Source organism: Akebia trifoliata, chromosome 5 (genome assembly GCF_017979445.1).
Source record: "Akebia trifoliata isolate Shusen 1 chromosome 5, ASM1797944v1, whole genome shotgun sequence".
In the NCBI taxonomy this organism is placed as follows: Eukaryota; Viridiplantae; Streptophyta; class Magnoliopsida; order Ranunculales; family Lardizabalaceae; genus Akebia; species Akebia trifoliata.
In genome coordinates, this window is record NC_141379.1 from 32,253,923 (window position 1) to 32,273,861 (window position 19,939).

The 19,939-nt window shown below is 36.0% G+C and overlaps 1 protein-coding gene across 1 annotated transcript; it reads left to right on the forward strand.

The window, feature by feature from the left end:
• The first annotated feature begins 427 nt into the window (after positions 1 to 427).
• Positions 428 to 19,691, forward strand: LOC147402262 (ARM repeat superfamily protein). The gene is made up of 31 exons (XM_086443870.1): positions 428 to 659; positions 750 to 872; positions 975 to 1,132; positions 2,075 to 2,119; positions 2,973 to 3,051; positions 3,160 to 3,233; positions 4,245 to 4,351; positions 5,343 to 5,525; positions 6,155 to 6,358; positions 6,819 to 7,047; positions 7,143 to 7,217; positions 7,309 to 7,655; positions 8,918 to 9,110; positions 9,420 to 9,663; positions 9,747 to 10,086; positions 10,734 to 10,914; positions 11,036 to 11,176; positions 11,459 to 11,720; positions 11,805 to 12,254; positions 12,599 to 13,065; positions 13,646 to 13,782; positions 13,870 to 14,051; positions 14,165 to 14,533; positions 14,620 to 14,745; positions 14,831 to 14,896; positions 14,982 to 16,810; positions 16,891 to 17,170; positions 17,378 to 17,608; positions 17,894 to 18,421; positions 18,528 to 18,660; positions 18,784 to 19,691. Exons 1-31 carry the CDS (start codon positions 591 to 593, stop codon positions 19,068 to 19,070), a joined length of 8,139 nt encoding a protein of 2,712 aa, XP_086299996.1. The 5' UTR covers positions 428 to 590; the 3' UTR covers positions 19,071 to 19,691.
• Positions 19,692 to 19,939: the final 248 nt, after the last annotated feature.

A 19,939-nucleotide genomic window follows, 5' to 3' on the forward strand; every position in this document is an offset into this window, starting at 1 on the left:
TTTCATTCGTCATTCACAATTAAAAATTATTGAAAATGATTGGAATCACGATTGAAAAAATCTAAGTATGTGAAGAAGAAGATGAAAAAATTGTAGTTTAAACATTTCAAAAACATTTTAACCTAGATGAGGTTGGGGGACTATTAAGAAAAGAAAGTTTTACTAAATAGACTATCAAGCAACCCCCAAAACTCAGGGACTAATTAGAAAGAAATCCCTCCGTCAGGTCCTTTAAGTAATTTTCTCTTATTTATTTTTTCTAATTAGGGTGTAACAAGTAAAAGTTGGAGTGTCTGCAGTAGCACTCTTTCTTTAGGGGGTGGGGAAATTACCGAAATATCCCAGCCCCAGCCCCAGCCCCAGCCTGACCTAAACTAAACTCTAGTTCGCTTCGTTCTCTATTTCTCTCTCTATTATAATACGCCAAAACGCGGCAAAACCAAAAAACCAGCAGAAGAGTCTCTCTGTCTCTCTTATACTCGCAAAGCCAAAAACAAGCAGAAGTGGACTTTCCACTCCAACGATCTCTCTCACCATCTCTGCAGAATTTCCCTTGAAGTTTCATCTTTGAAGTTCGAAGTCGTTCTTCAATGGTGAAGCCTTCCAAGTCTAAGGCACTCAAGCCTCTTAACAAAGCTCCCCGCATTAAACGCTTTGCTGTAAGTTCTAAAACCCTAACTTTCTGTTTTGTTCATCTCAGGGTTTTATTATATTTGCTGATGTGTTATTTTTATGATTTATTGTTCCAGTTCAAGAATTTCTCTCAGAGAATAGAAGAAATCGATATCGATGTCTTTCGAAGTCTAGACCAGATTAAAGCTGAGCCGTCCAATGACTCTTCTTTTCTTCGAGATTGTCTCGTAGAATGGCGGGTACGAGTTAGATAAACACATTAAATTGTTTTTTTATTTTTTCAATGAAAATTTGGTTAGGTCAATTTGTTAAAGGTTTTGTTTTTATGTGTTATAATATAGGAATTAAATACTTCAGAGGATTTTATTTCTTTCTACCAAGAAATGATGCCGTGGGTACAAACATTACCACAAGTTTTGCTGCACAAGGAAACAATTATGTCTAAGCTTCTATCTAGATTGGACATGAAAGCAAAATTGTCGCTCGAACCGATACTTAGGTATGTTGTCCATGTTTTTTTTTTTTTTTTTTGATGTTTATGATGATGGGTTTATCAAAGTTATAGTTTTTTTTCATGGTTCAAATTATCGGAATGCATAGGCCCAATTTATATAGGTATCGGTCGAAACATCGACCCAGAAATATTGAATTATTGGCTGATATGCTATCATTTTTTTCCTTGACCATAAAATTCGTCTGAAACAACATTTTAAACTTTGGTTCTAACTGTCCTTATATTATGGTTTTATGGATTCTTGAATTTGCATGGACTACTGATGTTGGGAATCACACAGGCAACAAACTTGGCACTTCTATTATTTAAAATTTGAATTAAAACAGTTCAAATTGTTGTCATACTTGGGACACAATACCCTCTTTGTTGGTCCCCAGTTTGTAATTGTATACTTATTAACCAACCTACCCATGAATAGTGAAAAAAAATCTGTGATTTTAATTTTTTGAAAAGATCACTTATTATTCATATTCTTAGTATTTTTAAGCGTTATTTTATTATTTAATATTGAAATGCATTTTTTATATTTTTTACTTTTCCGACTTTTTCCCGACTTTATCAACTTTTGCTGACTTTTTCCGAAGTTTTCCCTTGACAAATTATTCCCGAGCCCCGACTTTGTCATCATGGCCATGACCATCTATCAACGGAGTGAAACACACCCCTGCCAAACTTGATTAGTGTTTAATCTTTTTTTTTTGATAGGTAAATGCTATTTATATTCAGATTGGTTGAGGTGACCAACAATAATATACAAGGACCACCAAACTAGAAACCCGGTCCATACTCACGAGTCACGACAATCTACAAACCCATTTCCACCTCCCCATGAAGTTCTCAACCTAATTAATCTATTTCCCAACTAATAATCAAGAAGGTTTTCAATAGCTCATGTTTTCAACTGAAATTAAGTTTTTGTTTCTACAGGTTGATTGCAGCTCTTTCCAGAGATCTCTTAGAAGATTTTTTGCCGTAAGTTCCTTTTCTTCCTCTGTATTCTATCTAACATTAGGTAAATCAGAGGCCTGCATCTGATACATCGTCATTTATTCATCCCTAACCCTGCTCTTGAAAAGTGTTATTTGTTTCTTTTCTTGGGCATGTGAAGTTTATGTATAACTAGAGTTTGCTTGTGCCTATGGCACCGACATCCTCTCTGGGGTAGGCATAGACATCCTCTCTGGGGTTTAGGGGGTAAAAGAGGAAAAATAATAAAGTTGGAGGGGGATTATTAAAAAAATATTTGGGGTTAAGGGGTACAAAGGAAAAAACAATGAAGTTGGAGAGGTATTATGAAGAGGAAAGACAATAAAGTTGTAGGGTAATATTGAAAAGAGTTGTGATAAAAGTACGAGCTAAAACTTATCAAAAAAAAAAAAAAAAGTATGAGCTAAAGCGTACGTGGTCTGTACGCGGCTGACGTGGCAAAGGCATAGAACTGTAGATCTTTTTCTTCGGGATACACAAGGAAAAAGATCTATGGTTATGTGCCCTTGCCATGCCAGGCACGTGCATACTGCCTATGTGTTAGCGCATCGTTTTATCATTAGTCTATTGAAAAAAAAGTTAGAGGTATTTTGGAAAGAGGAAGAAGAGAGAAGGTAAATCCTGTCATCGAGATACATTATTTATGGGGTATAAATCTCAAGACAAAGAGAGTGGGATCCACAGTTGTGTTTTATTATATAGACTAGCTACTATATACTTTGACAAATATCACTCTTGCAGTTTGTTTATTCTCCCTGTATTCTTGTACTTGTATAAATGTTCATCCCGATTCTATATCTTTTTTAGATCCAATACTCGTGACATATATCTCTTGCAGCTATCTACAGAGGATTATTAATTCATTAGTCGGTCTCCTTAAAAAAGGTGCTGACAGGGAACCTGAAGTCATCGAACAGGTTTGAGCAATGTCAATGTTCTATATTTGTATTATTATTTTTAGCTGCTTAATACAAGTACTCGGCTAGAAATCGATGCTGATTGTGATCTGGTTACCTGATTTACAGATATTTACGTCATGGTCGTCTATTATGATGTACCTGCAGAAGTATCTTATACGAGACATTGTTCATGTTCTAAAGTAAGGATATGTCAATTTACTTACCGAACTACGTCTAGCATCTCTGAAACAAATATTGTATTGTATTGTATTGTTGTAGATGTGCATGTGGTTGCATATAATAAGTATTTTTTCCACAATAACAATTTCTCCGCTTGGATTTAGTTAAATGGTAGAAAGTTGTTATTGGGATATAATTATTTTCCCCTTCTAGGACCCTTCTCTGTTGTAGATAGGATGGTTCAAAGTCTAGTTTCAGTCTGGGATATCTCAACAAGACATCTTGGTCTCATTGGCTGCCAGAATGGGATATTGGGGATTTGTCTCATATAATCTTGGTGGAGACATTACTGTTTTTTCAACTGACTTGGGAGTTCCTTGAGGCCAAGGTTTTAAACCAGGGATAAGTCTCTCCATGGCCTTTAAAAAAAAAAATCCTTGAAAGAGTGTTCTTTGAGGATTTTCTCTCTCTCTCTCTCTCTCTCTCTCTTGTAAGGGGGCCTTATCATCCTCCTTTATATATATATATATATATATATATATATATATATAATTGTCTCTTCATGGCCCTTTTTTTTTCTGGTTATTTCTGGCTCTTTAGGAGGTTTTAAGGTGAGTCTTTGTAGGAGAAGAATAAGCTGCTTTAGTGTAGTTCAAAGTCCTCGAACAGTGTTGGGACTTTTATACAGGTCCTCGACCTCGTCCTGCTTCACCAGCGTTATTTTCATACGCCCATCAAAATTTAATTTCATTCGGCCCCAAAGGAGGCACCCATAATATATTGTAATTGATTCAAATTGATGGGGGCCAATGATTGATGTGATGGTGAATGTTGGCTTCAATACTCTGGTGTGAGTTTTAGTTCTCTGAGATTACCACAAAGAATCAGCATATATTTTATCTACATGTGAACGTACACATGTAAATGCTCCTGTATATACATACATGCATATAAAATAATGTTTTGAATTTGTTATAGACTAGTTATCCACTAATATTTCTAACCTCTCTCTCTCTCTCTCTCTCTCTCAGGATTACAGTTCGTTTAAGATATTACCCGAAGGACTATGTCCAGGAATTCATGGCCGAGTCTATTTCATTTTTGCTAAGGAATGCACATGTTGAGCAACTTATAAAAGGTATTACTGCACTGGTTATTTTTATATTCAGTATCAGTGTATCACTGATTTATCAGGCTTGGCAAAAAAAAAATATAAAAAAAAATCATCATCTTGAAAGTGCTAGAACCTTAGTTTCGTTAATCTTTGACATCCATGAGACCCAAGGACACCCATTTAGCTCCCCAATTTACAATCAACACTTTTTCCCTGGAAGGATGCCACTTCACACCAATTAAAGTCTACATGTGTAGATCATTGAAATGTGTTCAAGGTAGATGGTTCACTATACACTTCATAAAAACTTGGTTCCATTGAAGATCTCTGTTGGAATGCCATACTTCTCTAGGAAAATATGATTGTTTTGTACTTTTCGAGTACTCAAAGGAAGGTTGAAGGACTGGAAGGGGGTTGTTCTTCCAAAGGACCACACACACCTACGAACCAAGTGCTTCCTCTGCACAGCCAACCAAGTTGATCATAATTTCCAATTGTTTATGCTGATGTGAGCACGGTTTAAATTTTTGTACCGTCTCAAAATGTTTCGGCTGTGAATGAAATATTGAATGTTTCGTTGCATCTCTGTCGAGATGTTGCAGATTTTCTCTTGACCTAGACATTAACTCAACATGTGATTTTAAACCTTGGATGTGAGAACTTGGTACTAAATGCTTTGGGAACCTAACACACTGAAAAAAATGTGTTCAACCAGTTCTCTTGGCCTCTTTTCACTGCTCATTCAGTACTTAGTTCTATCTCTTGTGCATGTATGCCATGGTTTCAATTCTCAAGTGATCTCATCTGGGCCAGGATATAACACTCGTGTGACCCAATGCCTTTGCTTACATTGTCTCGGGCCTGGATTATCCATGCCAACAGCTGGATGATCTGAATCCCAAGTCTTAGTCTTAAAACCGTGGTATATGACACATAATGAGTCTGTTATATTTTACTATTTCCCTATGTTTTTGAGCTGCTATTTGGGATTTGTTGGAACGTTAAAATGTTACAGGTGTTAAGAAGACCATATTTGAAGTTGCAAAGAAACCGTCAGACGTGAGAAAATATGGGGCCAGTGCTTTGCTATGGCATGTTATGAGAGGAACTTCATCAAGGTTTCACTCAAGAGCTGAGCAAGTGCTGCGGTTATTGATGGACAATTCCATTTTGGGCATTGGTGATAGATTCACTAAAGGCAAGCTCTCATTCTTCTTTAAGGCTTCAATTAGTTGTCAGGTCTATTTCTGAAAATGGATATGTTCATATTGATTATTAAGATTTCATTTAATTTATGAACCCACTTTCCATGTCTGGAAAGATTTTAAACCTATAAAATGTAGGAGTAACACCAATTAATTGATAAATTTAGGCAAAACAATTGAAATGGTTTGGTCATGTGCAATGGAGACTGATAATAGCTCTGTTAGAATGAACGTGCAAGTTTAAGGATCTAAAAGAAAGGGAGGATACCAGAAAGGACGTGGATTGTGGTAATGAGAATGGATATGACATATTTGGACTAATTAAAGACGTTGCTTTGAGGAGAATTTTATGAACATTACTCGTTCAGCAGAACCAGGTTTTTGTGACGGGGCTTTATTGATATACATATTTTTAACCTCATCTAGTATGTAAATAACACATGACATTGTTTTTACAAGTCTAGCATGGGTGAATTCTTAGAAACCTAGAGCCTATTTTTCGAGAAAAAAAATGGTTGATCTCCAAGTATCACATGGTCAATTGACTCTTGCAATCCACGAATTCTGTTGTATCAGTAACCTCTTTTTCTATTATGGCTCTGAGTGCTTAGCTCTTTTGCAGGTTCAGACACCGTTGTTGAAGTTGTAACCGTAACCTTTCAAATATTATGCAAGGAACGCGAGCCCAAGGAGTTGAATTTGATGTGGGATAGCTTATTCGGTGAAATATTTGGCTGTTTAGATAATGGGAGCTTGTTACACTTGAATCATCTCTTGTCTATTCTTATTTCTACCATTCAGTTCAGTAATGGGAGCAAACTTTCTGGTGAGCTATAAACCTTCTTTCACTACTTGATTCCATTTTTTCAATGTTATCCTAGGATTTGTATATTTCTTCTTCATCCAAACTTCATTTTATCGTACTCCTTTAAATGAGCCTGATCATAATTGTAAACAACTACCGAAATTGTTTGAATGATTGTTATAATGTTTTGTAACGTTGAGATTATAGTTTGAGCCAAACCTTGTTAATGTTTAAAGAGTTTGTTTTAATCTTTAATTGGGGGGTGAGGAATAATTTAAGAAATTGAGGTATCATAAGTAAAAGTTGGGGTGCCAATAGCTGATCGCTTTATTTTTTTAAACCTTCTTTTACTAGTTTGACTCCGTTTTTTCAGTGTTATCCTAGGATCAGTATATTTCTTCTTCATCCAAACTGATCATTTTATTCGTTCTCCTTTCTCCATTGGTTCTTGTATTGATTATTTATTTATTTATTTGAACAGATTACCAACCAATGCTTGGCCTGGCGAGGTCACTCATTCAGAAATTCATCACACCTGGTAGCATGAAGCCAGATGATCATACTTATGAACTTGTTGACAAAGTTTTACAGTTAATGCTCTGCCTTATTGATGTTCTCCTCTGTTCTGGTGATGCATTGGCCATTGAAAGCATTTCTTCGCAATGGGGTCCTGTATTTGAGGCTACTATATTTGAGCTGAGAAACACGAGGTAAGGCTTTTGAAGAACTCTCTCGGCATCATTACATATTCAATTTCGGTAGTTTTTTTCCTGACATTTTTTATTTCAATGGCTGGGATTTTCAGTTTGCTGACTTTTATTAAAGAGCTTCTTCTAAAGGATCCTTGTGTAACATATGCCTTTCGAAGCCATATGTTAAGGTACCATTTACATCCCTGTTACTGATAGCTTTGTGTTGTCCCTTGTCTGTTTTTATTTTATTTTAATGTTTCTTTTTTAATTGGATTTCAGTGCGTTAAATTATTTGCTTGACACTTCACCATCATCCGAGGAAGTCATTTATTTGATGCTGACTTTCTATGAGAAACTGCAAGGGAAAATGCCATCTTCTTACTGCCTTGATGGAATGTCTGAAGAGAAGGTTTCAAAGATACGTAGTTTCTTTCAGGAATCTATTGCTGCAGCAATAAATGATATTGCATATGACGATCCATCAAGTATGTGCTTCAGTGAATCCAAGTTGGCTGTACTTTGGGGGGTTATCTGCTGTTACCCTCATGTTTTGGATGTCCAGGCAAATCCATCTTCAATTATGGATTTAGTAGATGCACTTGATCTGCTTCCGATCATTGAAGCTGGTAAGATATATATCTTTTCTCTTTTCTGATTATTCTATTATGGTTTATCACAAAATATGCTTTGGAGGAAATCAGAAGTACCTGGTGTAGAGTGTGAGTTGAGAAACTATATAATATAGACAAAGGAACCTTGTGTCTATCTGTCAGATAGATTGACCTGTGTTTTTGTAACGACCATTCGACATAAGAAAATCAAAGATCAATAACATGCAAATGCAGGTGGACATGTATCTAGAGTTAGATATTGTACATAAAAGCAAGAAAACCAGTATAAAAGCAAGAAATCAGCTGTCTATGACATGACGTGGTTGTGAGTTGTGACTACATGGATGTATTACGTAAAATGTTTTTTACTTCATTATTATTATTATTTTAAATCTTGTCTCTTTAGCTAAAATAATTATTTAAGTTTTTAAATTTATGAAAATTTGATATACATGTAATTAAGCCAGGGAGATTTATTAATATTAATCATTTATTAATATTAATCTTTACAGATAATGCCGTAATGGATTCCTCACTACACTTTGTATCTAATGCTACATTTTATTTTTCATGCATTGTTTATAAGAGCTTCTATTAACACACCGACTCTTACTTATAACGCACCAATGTATATGTAGACAACTGTTTAATTTTTGAAAAGGATTGGTGTGTTATTAGTAAAAGTTGTCGTGCCAATAGAATCTCTCTTAGTTATTATATCAAATTTGAATAAATTAATATATGTATAATATATATTTATATATATGTATGTAGATTTATTCTTTTGTAAAAGTAATATTTTGTTTTGGTCCCCATGGGAATGGAAATATTTCAGTTTATTATGTGAAAAACATGAGACTCAGTACTGTGTAAACAGGGGACAAAATATTTGAAATTGAGAGCTACTTGGAAAAGTGTGCAAGCATTTATCCGGGCTTTGCAACATAGTTGAACATAATCTATACCATTTTATACATGCTTGTTGGTGGGACCCATCTATCGGATGGTTCCCAGGTTAGGAGGTCTTTTGCACAAAAAATCTAAATGTGGATGATAATAATGTCTGTCAGAGTGGCTTTTTCTTAAAAAGTATCTTCTGGATTTTACCAAATATTTTGACTGTTCAATGAATGAGATTGATTAAATTGGATTTTCTGATTGAGTTGACTTTGCTCAAGATCTCCTGTGTGAGGTCCATTAGATTGTAGGTTCTACCCCTTCCTGTAGACCAGACTTTCTTCGCATTATGGCTGGTAACTTATATCACATTCTTTCAGAGAAAGTTGCAGGTGTTCATAAAGGCATATGGCAAAGTCTAGTTGGTGCAACACTTGATTCCTATACTAAATTACATTCAGATGAAAAGTCTGGACTCGCTATGACAAAAAGATTCTTGGATCTTGCACAAAAGTACAAATCATCTTCACAAGTTTTGTTTGCTGTGGCTGAATTTTTGGATTCTGTGCACGGGTAGGTTGATACCACAAAAGCTGATATATTTTAGACAATGCATTTCTTATTTTATTCACACATCTATTATTTGTTTTATGTATAAAGTGGCAAATATTGATTCATGCTGACTGCATGGTTCAAAGTTTTGTACCATTTCTAAATTTTCCCATTGAGACATCTTGGTTAAGACTCTATTGACCCTGAAATATTGAATGTCTTGGCTATCTTGATCGAATCAGTCTCTAATTTTCTCTTGTTTGAGACATTGTCTTGAGACGAGTTTTCAAATTAATGACTCGTACCATCTTACCATGATGCAAATGATAGGTCTACATGCGAAGCAGATACTAGAAATAAAACATTTCATCCAGAGCTGGAGGCAGAGAAAGCTATCAAGGCAATACATGTCTTTGCTGACAATTTGCACCTTCCTGATAAAATGATTCGTGTTTCAACGCTGAGGATATTGTGCCACTATGAACCTCTAGATCAACTTTTGTCTGCAAGTGATCAACCCAGTGAAAAGACAGAAGCTTGTCAGCCCTCCAAAATGGATACCGATTGCAATAATGTATGCATTTTAAATCTCTGCTTTTTTTGTTTGTTTGTTTCTTGCTGTTGATAGTTCTTTGGGCTGAGCATCTCTGAAACCAGGTTATTCAGCTGCTCCTTTCAATTGAGGTGACTCCACTGTCAGTTTCTACAAGCAGGACAGTTAATTTGTTAATCTCTAGAATAAAGATGGGCCTTTCTGCTTCAAGGATCTCTGAAGTTTATGTGCCCCTTCTGTTGAATGGGATCATTGGCATCTTTCATAGGCGGTTTAGCGACATATGGGAGCCTGCATTAGAGTGCCTTGCAATTCTTATTGACAAATATGTTGACCTTGTGTGGGACAGATTTGTTCAATATTTTGAACATTTTCAATCGGAATTTCTCACCTCTGGCAAGCAACTTGAGAGAGTGGAAGCTGAATCCTCAAGCATTTCAAGTGGTATCATGTCAACTCATCTCCTAGTATATCTAGTTTCGTAGCATGCTTTTTTCCTTTGTTTTATGGATTTCAGTGTATTGTTGAATGCTGGTCTCGGGAGATTTTCAAGTTGGGAAACAGTAATTTTTTTATTTTTTGTTTTTATAGTTATGGGTTTCTTCATCTTATTTGTTCATATAGAGAAGTAATTATATGATTGACACACAGCTAGAGTTGTACATACTTTTTTTACTTCGTGGCCTCTTTACCACCCTAATTGTTTCTCACGTTCTTTTCCTTTGATGTCTATGTCAGAACCTGAAAATAAGGTGGGAGTCAGCTATGTTTAGTATCCAAACAACCAAATCAAAATTCATTAGGAATTTCCTTCAAATTTCACATATAGCCAGACATGAAAATTTCCAATTTCAGGAATTAGAATTTTCTCAAGTCAAAGTTCTAGAATATTTATTTGATTAAGTAATTTATGTTCTAGAATTCAATATTCAATTCCAATTCCAATTCCATGCCTGCTTTCAAGAGGACCCTTATTGGCATCTTATTTTGTAAGGGAAGAAAATACATAATTTGATTTATAGTTAGTAGCTATCCAATCATTTGATTTATACAATAGAAGGTTCCAACTTTTCCCATGAATTTGGTTTCAGATTTGGTTGAGTGCTTCAATGCATTTGTAAGTCCCGACTCTGATTGCACACCATCCACAATTGCATTGTCTTTGCTGCTGCAATGTCTACAAAAAGTTCTAACCATTTCAGAGTCTCGGAATCGGCAACTTATACGTTTGTTCTTAAATTTTTTGGGCTACGCTAATGACGATTTTGTAAGGTACAAGTTACTGGTTCTATGGCTTGGATTGTTCCTTTCTTTTTTATCGTGCATGAATCTTATTTAATTTCTTGAGATCTCACTCTCGTTTGTTGATCTTCCTTTAATCTCGAGAATGCAGTGTGGGATCATTTAATTCACATTCTTGTAATGGCAAAAAATGGAGAGTGGTTCTTAAGGAGTGGTTAAACTTGTTGAAACTGATGCGAAATCCCAAGTCTTTATATCGAAGCCAAATTTTACATGAGGTTCTAACAATTAGGTTGGTGTTATTTTGGTATTACTGCTATAATGATTCTTGTAAAGCTTCTCCATGACGTTCATTATTTTCAGTTTAAAGCTGGAAAAAGAATAATGCTGAAGTGACCTCAGGCTGGAAGCTCATATCACACTTCTTATGTGAAAGTTGATTCCTATCCATTTTCATGTCAAGAAGTGCAATATGAGGTTCCAGCTTGAGGTCACTCCAGCACGACTCCTGGAAAAATCAGCTGACTCGTGCTTCTAGAATTAATTGGTAAATTCCATCTGATGGTTTTGCCAGGCTTCTTGATGAAAATGATGCCGACATACAGCTTAAGGTTCTCGATTGCCTATTGAATTGGAAAGATGATTTCTTGCTCCCATATGGCCAGCAACTGAAAAATTTGATCACTTCAAAGAAATTAAGAGAAGAGCTTGCGACGTGGACGTTGTCCAAGGAATCTCATCATATTCAAGAGCAACACAGAGAGCAGCTAATTCCCATAGTTGTCCGATTGTTAATACCAAAAGTCAGAAAATTGAAGACACTTGCTTCACGGAAAGTAAGTTTTGTTTGTTGAACTTGCTCTATTTCTTTTAGGTCATTGGACTTTTAAATTTCAATGTCATTTATTTTTCTTTGTCAGCATGCGAGTGTACAACATCGAAGGGCAATACTTTGTTTTTTGGCTCAACTTGATGTCAATGAGCTTCCTCTCTTTTTCTCATTATTAATAAAGCCTTTACAACCTGTATCGAATGGTAGTGAGGATTTCAATAAGTGTTGGAACTCATTTGAAGATTCGACGGAAGGATTTCAAGCATCCGGTGTTGCAAAAATTTTCACCGTTGATCATATGACTGAGATTTCATGGAAGAAGAGATACGGGTTCTTGCATGTAATTGAAGATATTTTCAAATCTTTTGATGAATTTCATGTTAGACCTTTTCTCAATCTATTAATGGGATTTGTTGTCCGAATATTGGCAAGCTGCACTCTGAGCCTTGAGAGCACCAGGTCCAATGGAACTTCTCAACTTGATAATCTGTCTAGTGGAGACCTGACCATACACGAGGCGATTGGTGCAAATCCAATGGTAAGGTTTGATTATTCTGAATGTCTCGTGCTTGTATACATCATTAATGCTGGTGTTTTAGAACTTATTGGTTGCTGCTTTACTTGTCCAACCCTTTTATATTGCAGTTGTCCAACCCTTCTGTACTGTCTTGAGTTTCAAGGACATCTTGTCCTCCTTATCATTAAAAGTTTATTTATCCAAAAAAAGAAGAAGAGTATATAGAAGGGCATAATTGCTCAAGAAAACATAGTTTATGGCGTAGAACATTTATTATTCTTTTGGAACATGTTCTTTTTTCTCTACTAGTATTGAGTGGTAGAAAAGCGAACAATAATTTTCTTACAAGATGCGGTTTGGTGCAGACAAGTACAGCTGTAAAGCAGTTCAAGGATCAGAGATCTTTATGCTTAAATATCATTTCTTTGGTTCTCAATAAGTACGAGGATCATGATTTTGGCTGCGCGTTCTGGGATTTATTCTTTACATCTGTGAAGCCTTTGATTGATGGATTCAAGCAGGAAGGTTCTAGTAGTGAGAAACCAAGTTCGTTGTTCTCATGCTTTCTTGTGATGAGTAGAAGCCAGAAACTTGTCTCACTGTTGAATAGGGAGGAAAGTCTTGTCCCTACTATATTTTCAATTCTGACTGTAAAGAAAGTATCCAATGCTATTACAGTTTCTGTTCTTAGCTTCATTGAGAACCTCTTGAATCTTGATAATGATTTGGATAATCATGACGACCTTGGAATAAAAAGAGTTGTATTGTCTAACCTTGGGGCACTCATCAACAGTTTGCACAGTTTCTATCATTGCGACAATGTGACCCAGAGGTACGCTTTCTTTCAATGTCTTATGCTATTTGCATACAAGTATATGACTTATGTGATGATTATCTAATTTGGCCATGTGTTTGCTTTTCTAGTTTTCTGAGATTTGTTTCTCTTTCAAAATTTGTTATGGATTTTTGTATCTATTCATTCAAATGTGATTCCTTGTTTTTTCCAAGGATGCATGATGTTTCCTAATTAATCTTAAGGGCTGCAGCCTTATTTGCTTCATTTAATAGCTTTCATTTATATATTTTTGTACTTAGCTTCATAAAGAGTTTTTTTTTTTTTTTGCTTTCGGTTGCAACTTGCTATCTGTATTTTTCTGCCGGTGTATATGTTTGGATGCTGGAAGTTCACCAGTCTCGTGAAAGATCTTAGTATGATACTGTTAATAGGACTGATCTCTGAATTTCAGTTTAGTTTGCCAAGATAGACTCTCTTGTTATTGGGTGGTGAAACTTGATTATATTGTTAATGTGGCTACTTTATTTTTCATGTGTATGGTTGTTAATTTGGTGATGAATGTGTTGGAGCATCTTTCACGTTATCCTCTTTTGACTAACCTTAATTGCTATAATAGGAAATCACACGTAAGGCCTGGAAAGATGGAGCTTAGAATTTTTAAACTATTATCAAAGCATATAAGTGACCATCTGGCTGCAAGACAGTTCCTTGATATTGTACTTCCGTTGTTAGGAAAGAAAACTCAGAACTCTGGTGAGAACATTTCAGCAAATATCACTTATAGTTCCCGTGGAATTATTTTCATGAATCTGTCTAACTCATTTTAGTTGTTCATTGCAGATGAGTGTTTGGAAGTTTTGCATGTCATTCAAGGGATCTTACCAGAATTGGGTAGTGAAATTACTGGAAAAATTCTAAATGCACTAGGCCCACTTCTTATTAGTGCTGGACTTGATGTGCGATTGTCTGTTTGTAACCTTTTGGACACTCTTACTGTAAACGATCCCTCTGTAGCCTCACTGGTAACATTCGTCCCTTTAGGTGTTCTCCTTTTTCTTAATGTGCTCCTGACAAACATCTTTGATATTTTAACTGATACATTGTTACGATCTTCATGTTTCATGATTGAATGCAGGCAAAACTTGTCCGTGAATTGAATGCAATCTGTGTCTCAGAAATCGATGAACTTGATTATGACACTATTGTTGATGCTTATGCAAAATTTGACAAAGAATTCTTTTCTATAGTCAGAGAAGATCATGCCTTGGTCATCTTGTCACAATCTGTCTATAATATGTCATCTGAAGAGCTGATTTTAAGGCAAAGTGCATATAGTTTATTTGTCTCATTTCTTCAATTCTCTGCCCTAATTTTGGACTCTGAAGCCGGGATTACGTTGGAGGTTGGTCCTTGGTGGACAAAATCATGCATTCAAGGCATTATTAAGAAATTATTTCTGAAGCATATGGGAGAAGCAATGAAAAAGGAAATTTCCATTCAGAGGGTATCTATCTTGAGACTTAGCAATTTAATTCTCTGAAGCACCTACTATATTTTCTTGGCTAATTATCGATGGGTTATAAATTACAGGAATGGATTTCTTTGCTACGAGAAATGGTGTGGACGCTACCTAAAATACCAGCCTTAAATTCTTTGAGGGGTCTTTGCAGTGAAGATGCAGAAGTAGACTTCTTCAACAATATTCTTCACTTGCAGGTGGGTTTCTTGTGCGTGCCTCCTTTGAAATGTAATTTTTTTTCCCTTTTTCTTTTTCACAGTTCAATTTTTTTCTTTGTTACAGAAACATAGGAGAGCAAGGGCATTAGCACGTTTCAGGAGTGTCATTGGTGCTGGGAACTTCTCAGAGGTTCAATTTTCTTTTCCTTAGGACTTCTTAACTTTTTGTTGTGAGTATTCTGTACAATTTACTGAAGTCTCGCTATAACCTGCAGTTCCTCACAAAGAAAGTATTTGTCCCGCTCTTCTTCAAGATGATGTTGGATGTACAAGAGGGAAAGGGAGAACATATTAGAGATGCGTGCGTGGAGTCCCTTGCTACTATTACTGGTCACATGCAGTGGGAGTCATACTATGCATTTTTAATGAGATGCTTTCGTGTGATGACCTTGAAACGGGACAAACAAAAGGTTCTATTGCGGTTAATTTGCTCTGTTCTGGACCAATTTCATTTTATAGGAGTTTCTATGAACCAAGAGCCACATGATACTATTTGCGAGGTTTCAAATTCTGATGCTATTGGAATGAGTACCTCGACCACATTGCGTAGATGCACTAATTCCGCTTACTCCATCGAGATACAAACCTGCCTTAAAAAATCAGTACTTCCAAAGATACAAAAGTTGCTGGATGCAGACTCTGAGAAGGTCAATGTTACCATCAATCTTGCTGCACTGAAATTGCTGAAGTTACTACCAATGGACACCTTGGAATCACAACTTCCAAGCATCATTCATCGCATTTCTAACTTCCTAAAAAATCGTATGGAAAGTATACGTGACGAAGCCAGATCTGCTTTGGCCGCATGTTCCAAGGTGCTTGGCTTGGAGTACTTGCAGTTCATACTAAAAGTCTTGCGAGCCACCTTGAAGCGAGGATATGAACTGCATGTATTGGGATATACTCTTAATTTCATATTGTCAAAGGCTCTTCCCAGTCCTGCCACCACAGGTAAGCTGGATTACTGTTTGGAAGAGCTCCTTTCAGTTGCTGAGAATGATATTCTTGGAGATGTCTCTGAGGAAAAAGACGTTGAGAAGATTGCTTCAAAAATGAAAGAAACGAGGAAGAGTAAATCTTTTGAAACACTGAAGCTGATTGCCCAGAGTATTACGTTTAAAACCCATGCTTTGAAGCTGCTTTCGCCCGTAAAAACACATCTGCAGAAGCATCTCACACCAAAGATAAAAGCCAAACTCAATAAAATGTTGACCCACATAGCTACAGGTATTGAGTGCAACCCGTCTGTTGATCAAACTGACCTACTTATCTTTGTTTATGGCCTCATTGAAGATGGGATCGCTGAAGAAACCCTGCAAAATAAGGACTCCATAATTGCTAAGCCAAACAAAAAATTCAGTAATGGAGCGACTGTCAAGAGAAATTCTTTGAGCCAAGTTATTAGCTATCAATCACAAAGTTCTCATCTTATTACGGTCTTTGCTCTTGGGATACTTCAAAATCGTCTGAAGAATATGAAGTTGAACAAGAAAGATGAGCAATTGTTATCAATGTTAGACCCCTTTGTCAAACTTCTTGGAAACTGTCTGAGTTCCAAGTATGAAGATATCTTATCTGCATCTCTGAGATGCCTCGCTCCCTTGTTAAGACTGCCTTTGCCATCCCTCGAGTCTTTGGCTGATAAGATCAAGACTTTACTATTGGATATTACCCAAAAATCGGGAAATAACAGCAGTCCTCTTGTGCAATCCTGTCTAAAATTGCTCACAGTGCTCCTGCGAAGCACTGAAATTACACTTGTCAAAGATGAACTACAAATGTTGATCCAGTTTCCTTTTTTTGTTGATCTTGAAAGGAATCCCTCCTTTATCGCCCTTTTACTTCTAAAGGCCTTTGTTGTCAAAAAGGTGGTAGCCCTTGAGATCTATGATCTTGTCACTCGAGTTGCAGAATTGATGGTAACAAGTCAAATGGAACATATTCGGAAGGAGTGTAGCAAAATTTTGTTGCAATTCTTGCTTGGCTATCAACTCTCTGGAGAGCGATTGCAACAACATCTGGATTTCTTGCTCGCAAATCTGAGGTAAGGATCTGACACTAATCTAGAATGTATTTTTTAGACAAGTTTCAATCAGTCTTATAGCGATTTTTCACAAATTGCAGCTATGAGCATTCAACTGGAAGAGAAGCTGTGCTTGAAATGTTACATGCCATTATAATCAAATTTCCGAAAAGCATTGTGGATCAGCAGGCCCAGACATTATTCCTCCACTTGGTGGTTTGTTTGGCTAATGATAAGGATAATAAAGTTCGTTCCATGGTTGGTGCAGCAATTAAGCTTTTGATTCGACGTACTAGCCAACATTCACTTCTTCCCATTTTGGAATATAGTCTGTCTTGGTACATGGGCAAAAAACAAAACTTGTGGTGTGCTGCAGCACAGGTAAAATCACAAAGATGGTTTCATAAAATATGTTTGCATAAATCCATATTTTGAATTAGTAGAATTAAGTTTGGTTTTAATATATGCATCATCATTCAAAGAGATGTGAGGTGGTGATATTTTTTCATGGGTCAGGTAAGTCGAATATGTTTGAATATCTTTCTTGTTGTGTTTTATGTATGACACCTTTGAAATATGTTTCTCCAGGTCTTAGGGCTATTGGTTGAAGTTTTGAAGAAAGACTTTCAGAAACATAACAATAATGTGTTGCTGGTGGCCAAAAACATTTTGACGTCTTCTCTTGATGTTATAAATGAACGACCAGATTATTCTAATGAAGCTATGATTCCATTCTGGAAAGAGGCTTATTACTCTCTTGTTATGTTGGAGAAGATTTTTCTTCAGTTCCCAGAATTGTACCTTGAAAAAGATCATGAGGTATGACTCAATTGCTTCAACCCCTTATAAATTGTCTGCAATTGGTCTCACTCGTGCAAGGAATTTTGGTTCAAAGTTTTATCTCTGTGTGTCCATGTTATTTTGTTGTGGTGTTTTAATATTAAAAATGGTACTGTAGCTAGAACATTAGTTTCTAACCTAGTTTTGAAAATGATTCTTTTTCTTTACCTGAGAAGGTATGATAAAGAAGGTGAACTACACAGAAACATTGCTGAAAATTTAAGATAACGAGTTCCTATATCCTCATTTTTTTTTTCAATCCAGGATATTTGGGAAGCAATATGTGAGCTCCTGTTGCATCCACACATGTGGCTACGTACTATATCTAGCCGTCTTGTGGAGTCATATTTTGCAGAAATATCGAAGCCTAGGAAAGAAAATAGTGAAAAGTTGAAGTCCGAGACTTCGCTGCTCATGAAGCCTAGTAAACTTTTCGCAATAGCTGTCTCCTTCTGTTGCCAACTTAGAGTACAACTAACTGATGACGCAACACGCAACCTCATCACAAAGAATCTTAGCTTCACAATATGTAATTTGCATTCATTTGCGGGACAAAGAGAAGGCATGGATCCACGAGAATTCTGGTCCTCGCTTGAATTGCAAGAACAAGACCATTTTGTCAAGGCTTTTCAATTGCTTGGTTCGAGTAAAGGAAGAAGCATCTTAGCATATCTTACTGGTGGTGTAAATGGTCAAAATGATCAAGAGATTGTCGAGGATCTTCAATCGTTGCTTGTCTCACCTTTGCTTAAGAGAATGGGAAAGGTGGCTCTTCAAATGGAGGATAATCAGGTAGAGAATTAATCTCCTCTAATACTGATTTCTATGCCTTTGTAAGAAATATATATTTTTTTTACCCATTTTAAATGTCTGATGATATTGCATCTCATGAATGCAGATGAAGATTGTTTTCAACTGCTTTGATGAGATTTCATCTAAAATCAGTAAAGAGGGTTGTGAGTACTATGCGATTCACATGCTTCTACCCTTATATAAAGTATGTGAAGGATTTGCTGGGAAAATTGTTGCAGGTCAGTTTGCTTTCCACATAAAGTTGTATGAGCATGCTTTCGTCTTATTAGATGCCTATTATTGTAATATATATATGAATATTTGTCAAATGTGACATTCTTTGATGTTATCTTATTCTTCAGATGATGTTAAGCAATTAGCAGAAGAGGTGCGTGCACACATTCAAAAAATATTGGGTACTGAGAAATTCGTGAAGATGTATACTGAAATCAGGAAGAATCTCAAGGCGAAGAGAGACAAGAGAAAGCAAGAAGAGAAGGTCATGGCCGTTGTCAATCCAATGCGAAATGCAAAGAGAAAGCTAAGGGTCTCACAGAAAAATCGGGCGAACAAGAAGAGGAAGATAATGACATTGAAGATGGGGAGGTGGAATGGTTCTAGAAGTTACCCTAGTAAGAAGCATCTCTAAGATTTTAAAAGAAGAGTGTATAGTCCGGCTTATTTTTTTTTTTATTTTTTTCCATATTGGCTGCTTTGGGTTTTATATTTATGGCCCAGTTTTGATTACATTTAGCATTTCTTTTTTTTATTGGATCTCTTTATGGACTGATGGTGGGCCTGTTTTGGCACTATAGGTAGTGGGCCCATATGGTGCCACATATATTTGTTAAAAAGCTAAGATTATCAGCCTTTTTGTTTAGAAAAGTTAGAATATGCTTTAGGGTTTTAATATTGGTATATAATAATTGTCAAAATTTTGGTGAATATTTGACATATCCCCCGATTGTGTATTCAAACTGATGACATATCCCTTCACCTTAGTCTATTCTTAGAGAAATGTTAATGTTCTCATATTTAACCTCTTAACTAAGGTACTAAAATTTGATTCGATATCTATTTCGATCATCTTGGGAATGTGGAAATCAATACAATTTTAAGGAAATTATAAAAGTGTTGGAAGTTATCATTGAAAATGTAAAAAATGATAAAACATACATGAAAAAATACTCACAGGTCATCAAATTATAAACATTCTTGAACTCATCTTTTAGAGAGTCGTTTACGGAATGTTGATTGAACGTAGTAACTATACTACCACGTTTGTTTTTTCAGTGGTCGTCCAAACCGGAGCCCTCCTCCTTTCTTTTATTTATGTTGGAACTGTTGAATTCATTAGACATTAGATACGGATTCTTATATCAAAAAAGTGTGTCTCCTATTTGATTTCTTGTCTATCTTTTCTCTATCGAAGTACCTGTATTTGGGCAAATCAGAGATGATTCTATCATTGATGTATCCGCAATTCAATATGGATGTATTTATACCACATATATATAT

Excerpts from the sequence above, each read along its gene's own strand:
- LOC147402262 (XM_086443870.1), top strand. The coding sequence starts at position 591 with ATGGTGAAGCCTTCCAAGTCTAAGGCACTCAAGCCTCTTAACAAAGCT. Across the intron at positions 10,087-10,733 it reads ATCCTCAAGCATTTCAAGTG|ATTTGGTTGAGTGCTTCAAT; the intron begins GTATCATGTCAA and ends ATTTGGTTTCAG. Across the intron at positions 11,177-11,458 it reads CATGAGGTTCTAACAATTAG|GCTTCTTGATGAAAATGATG; the intron begins GTTGGTGTTATT and ends TGGTTTTGCCAG.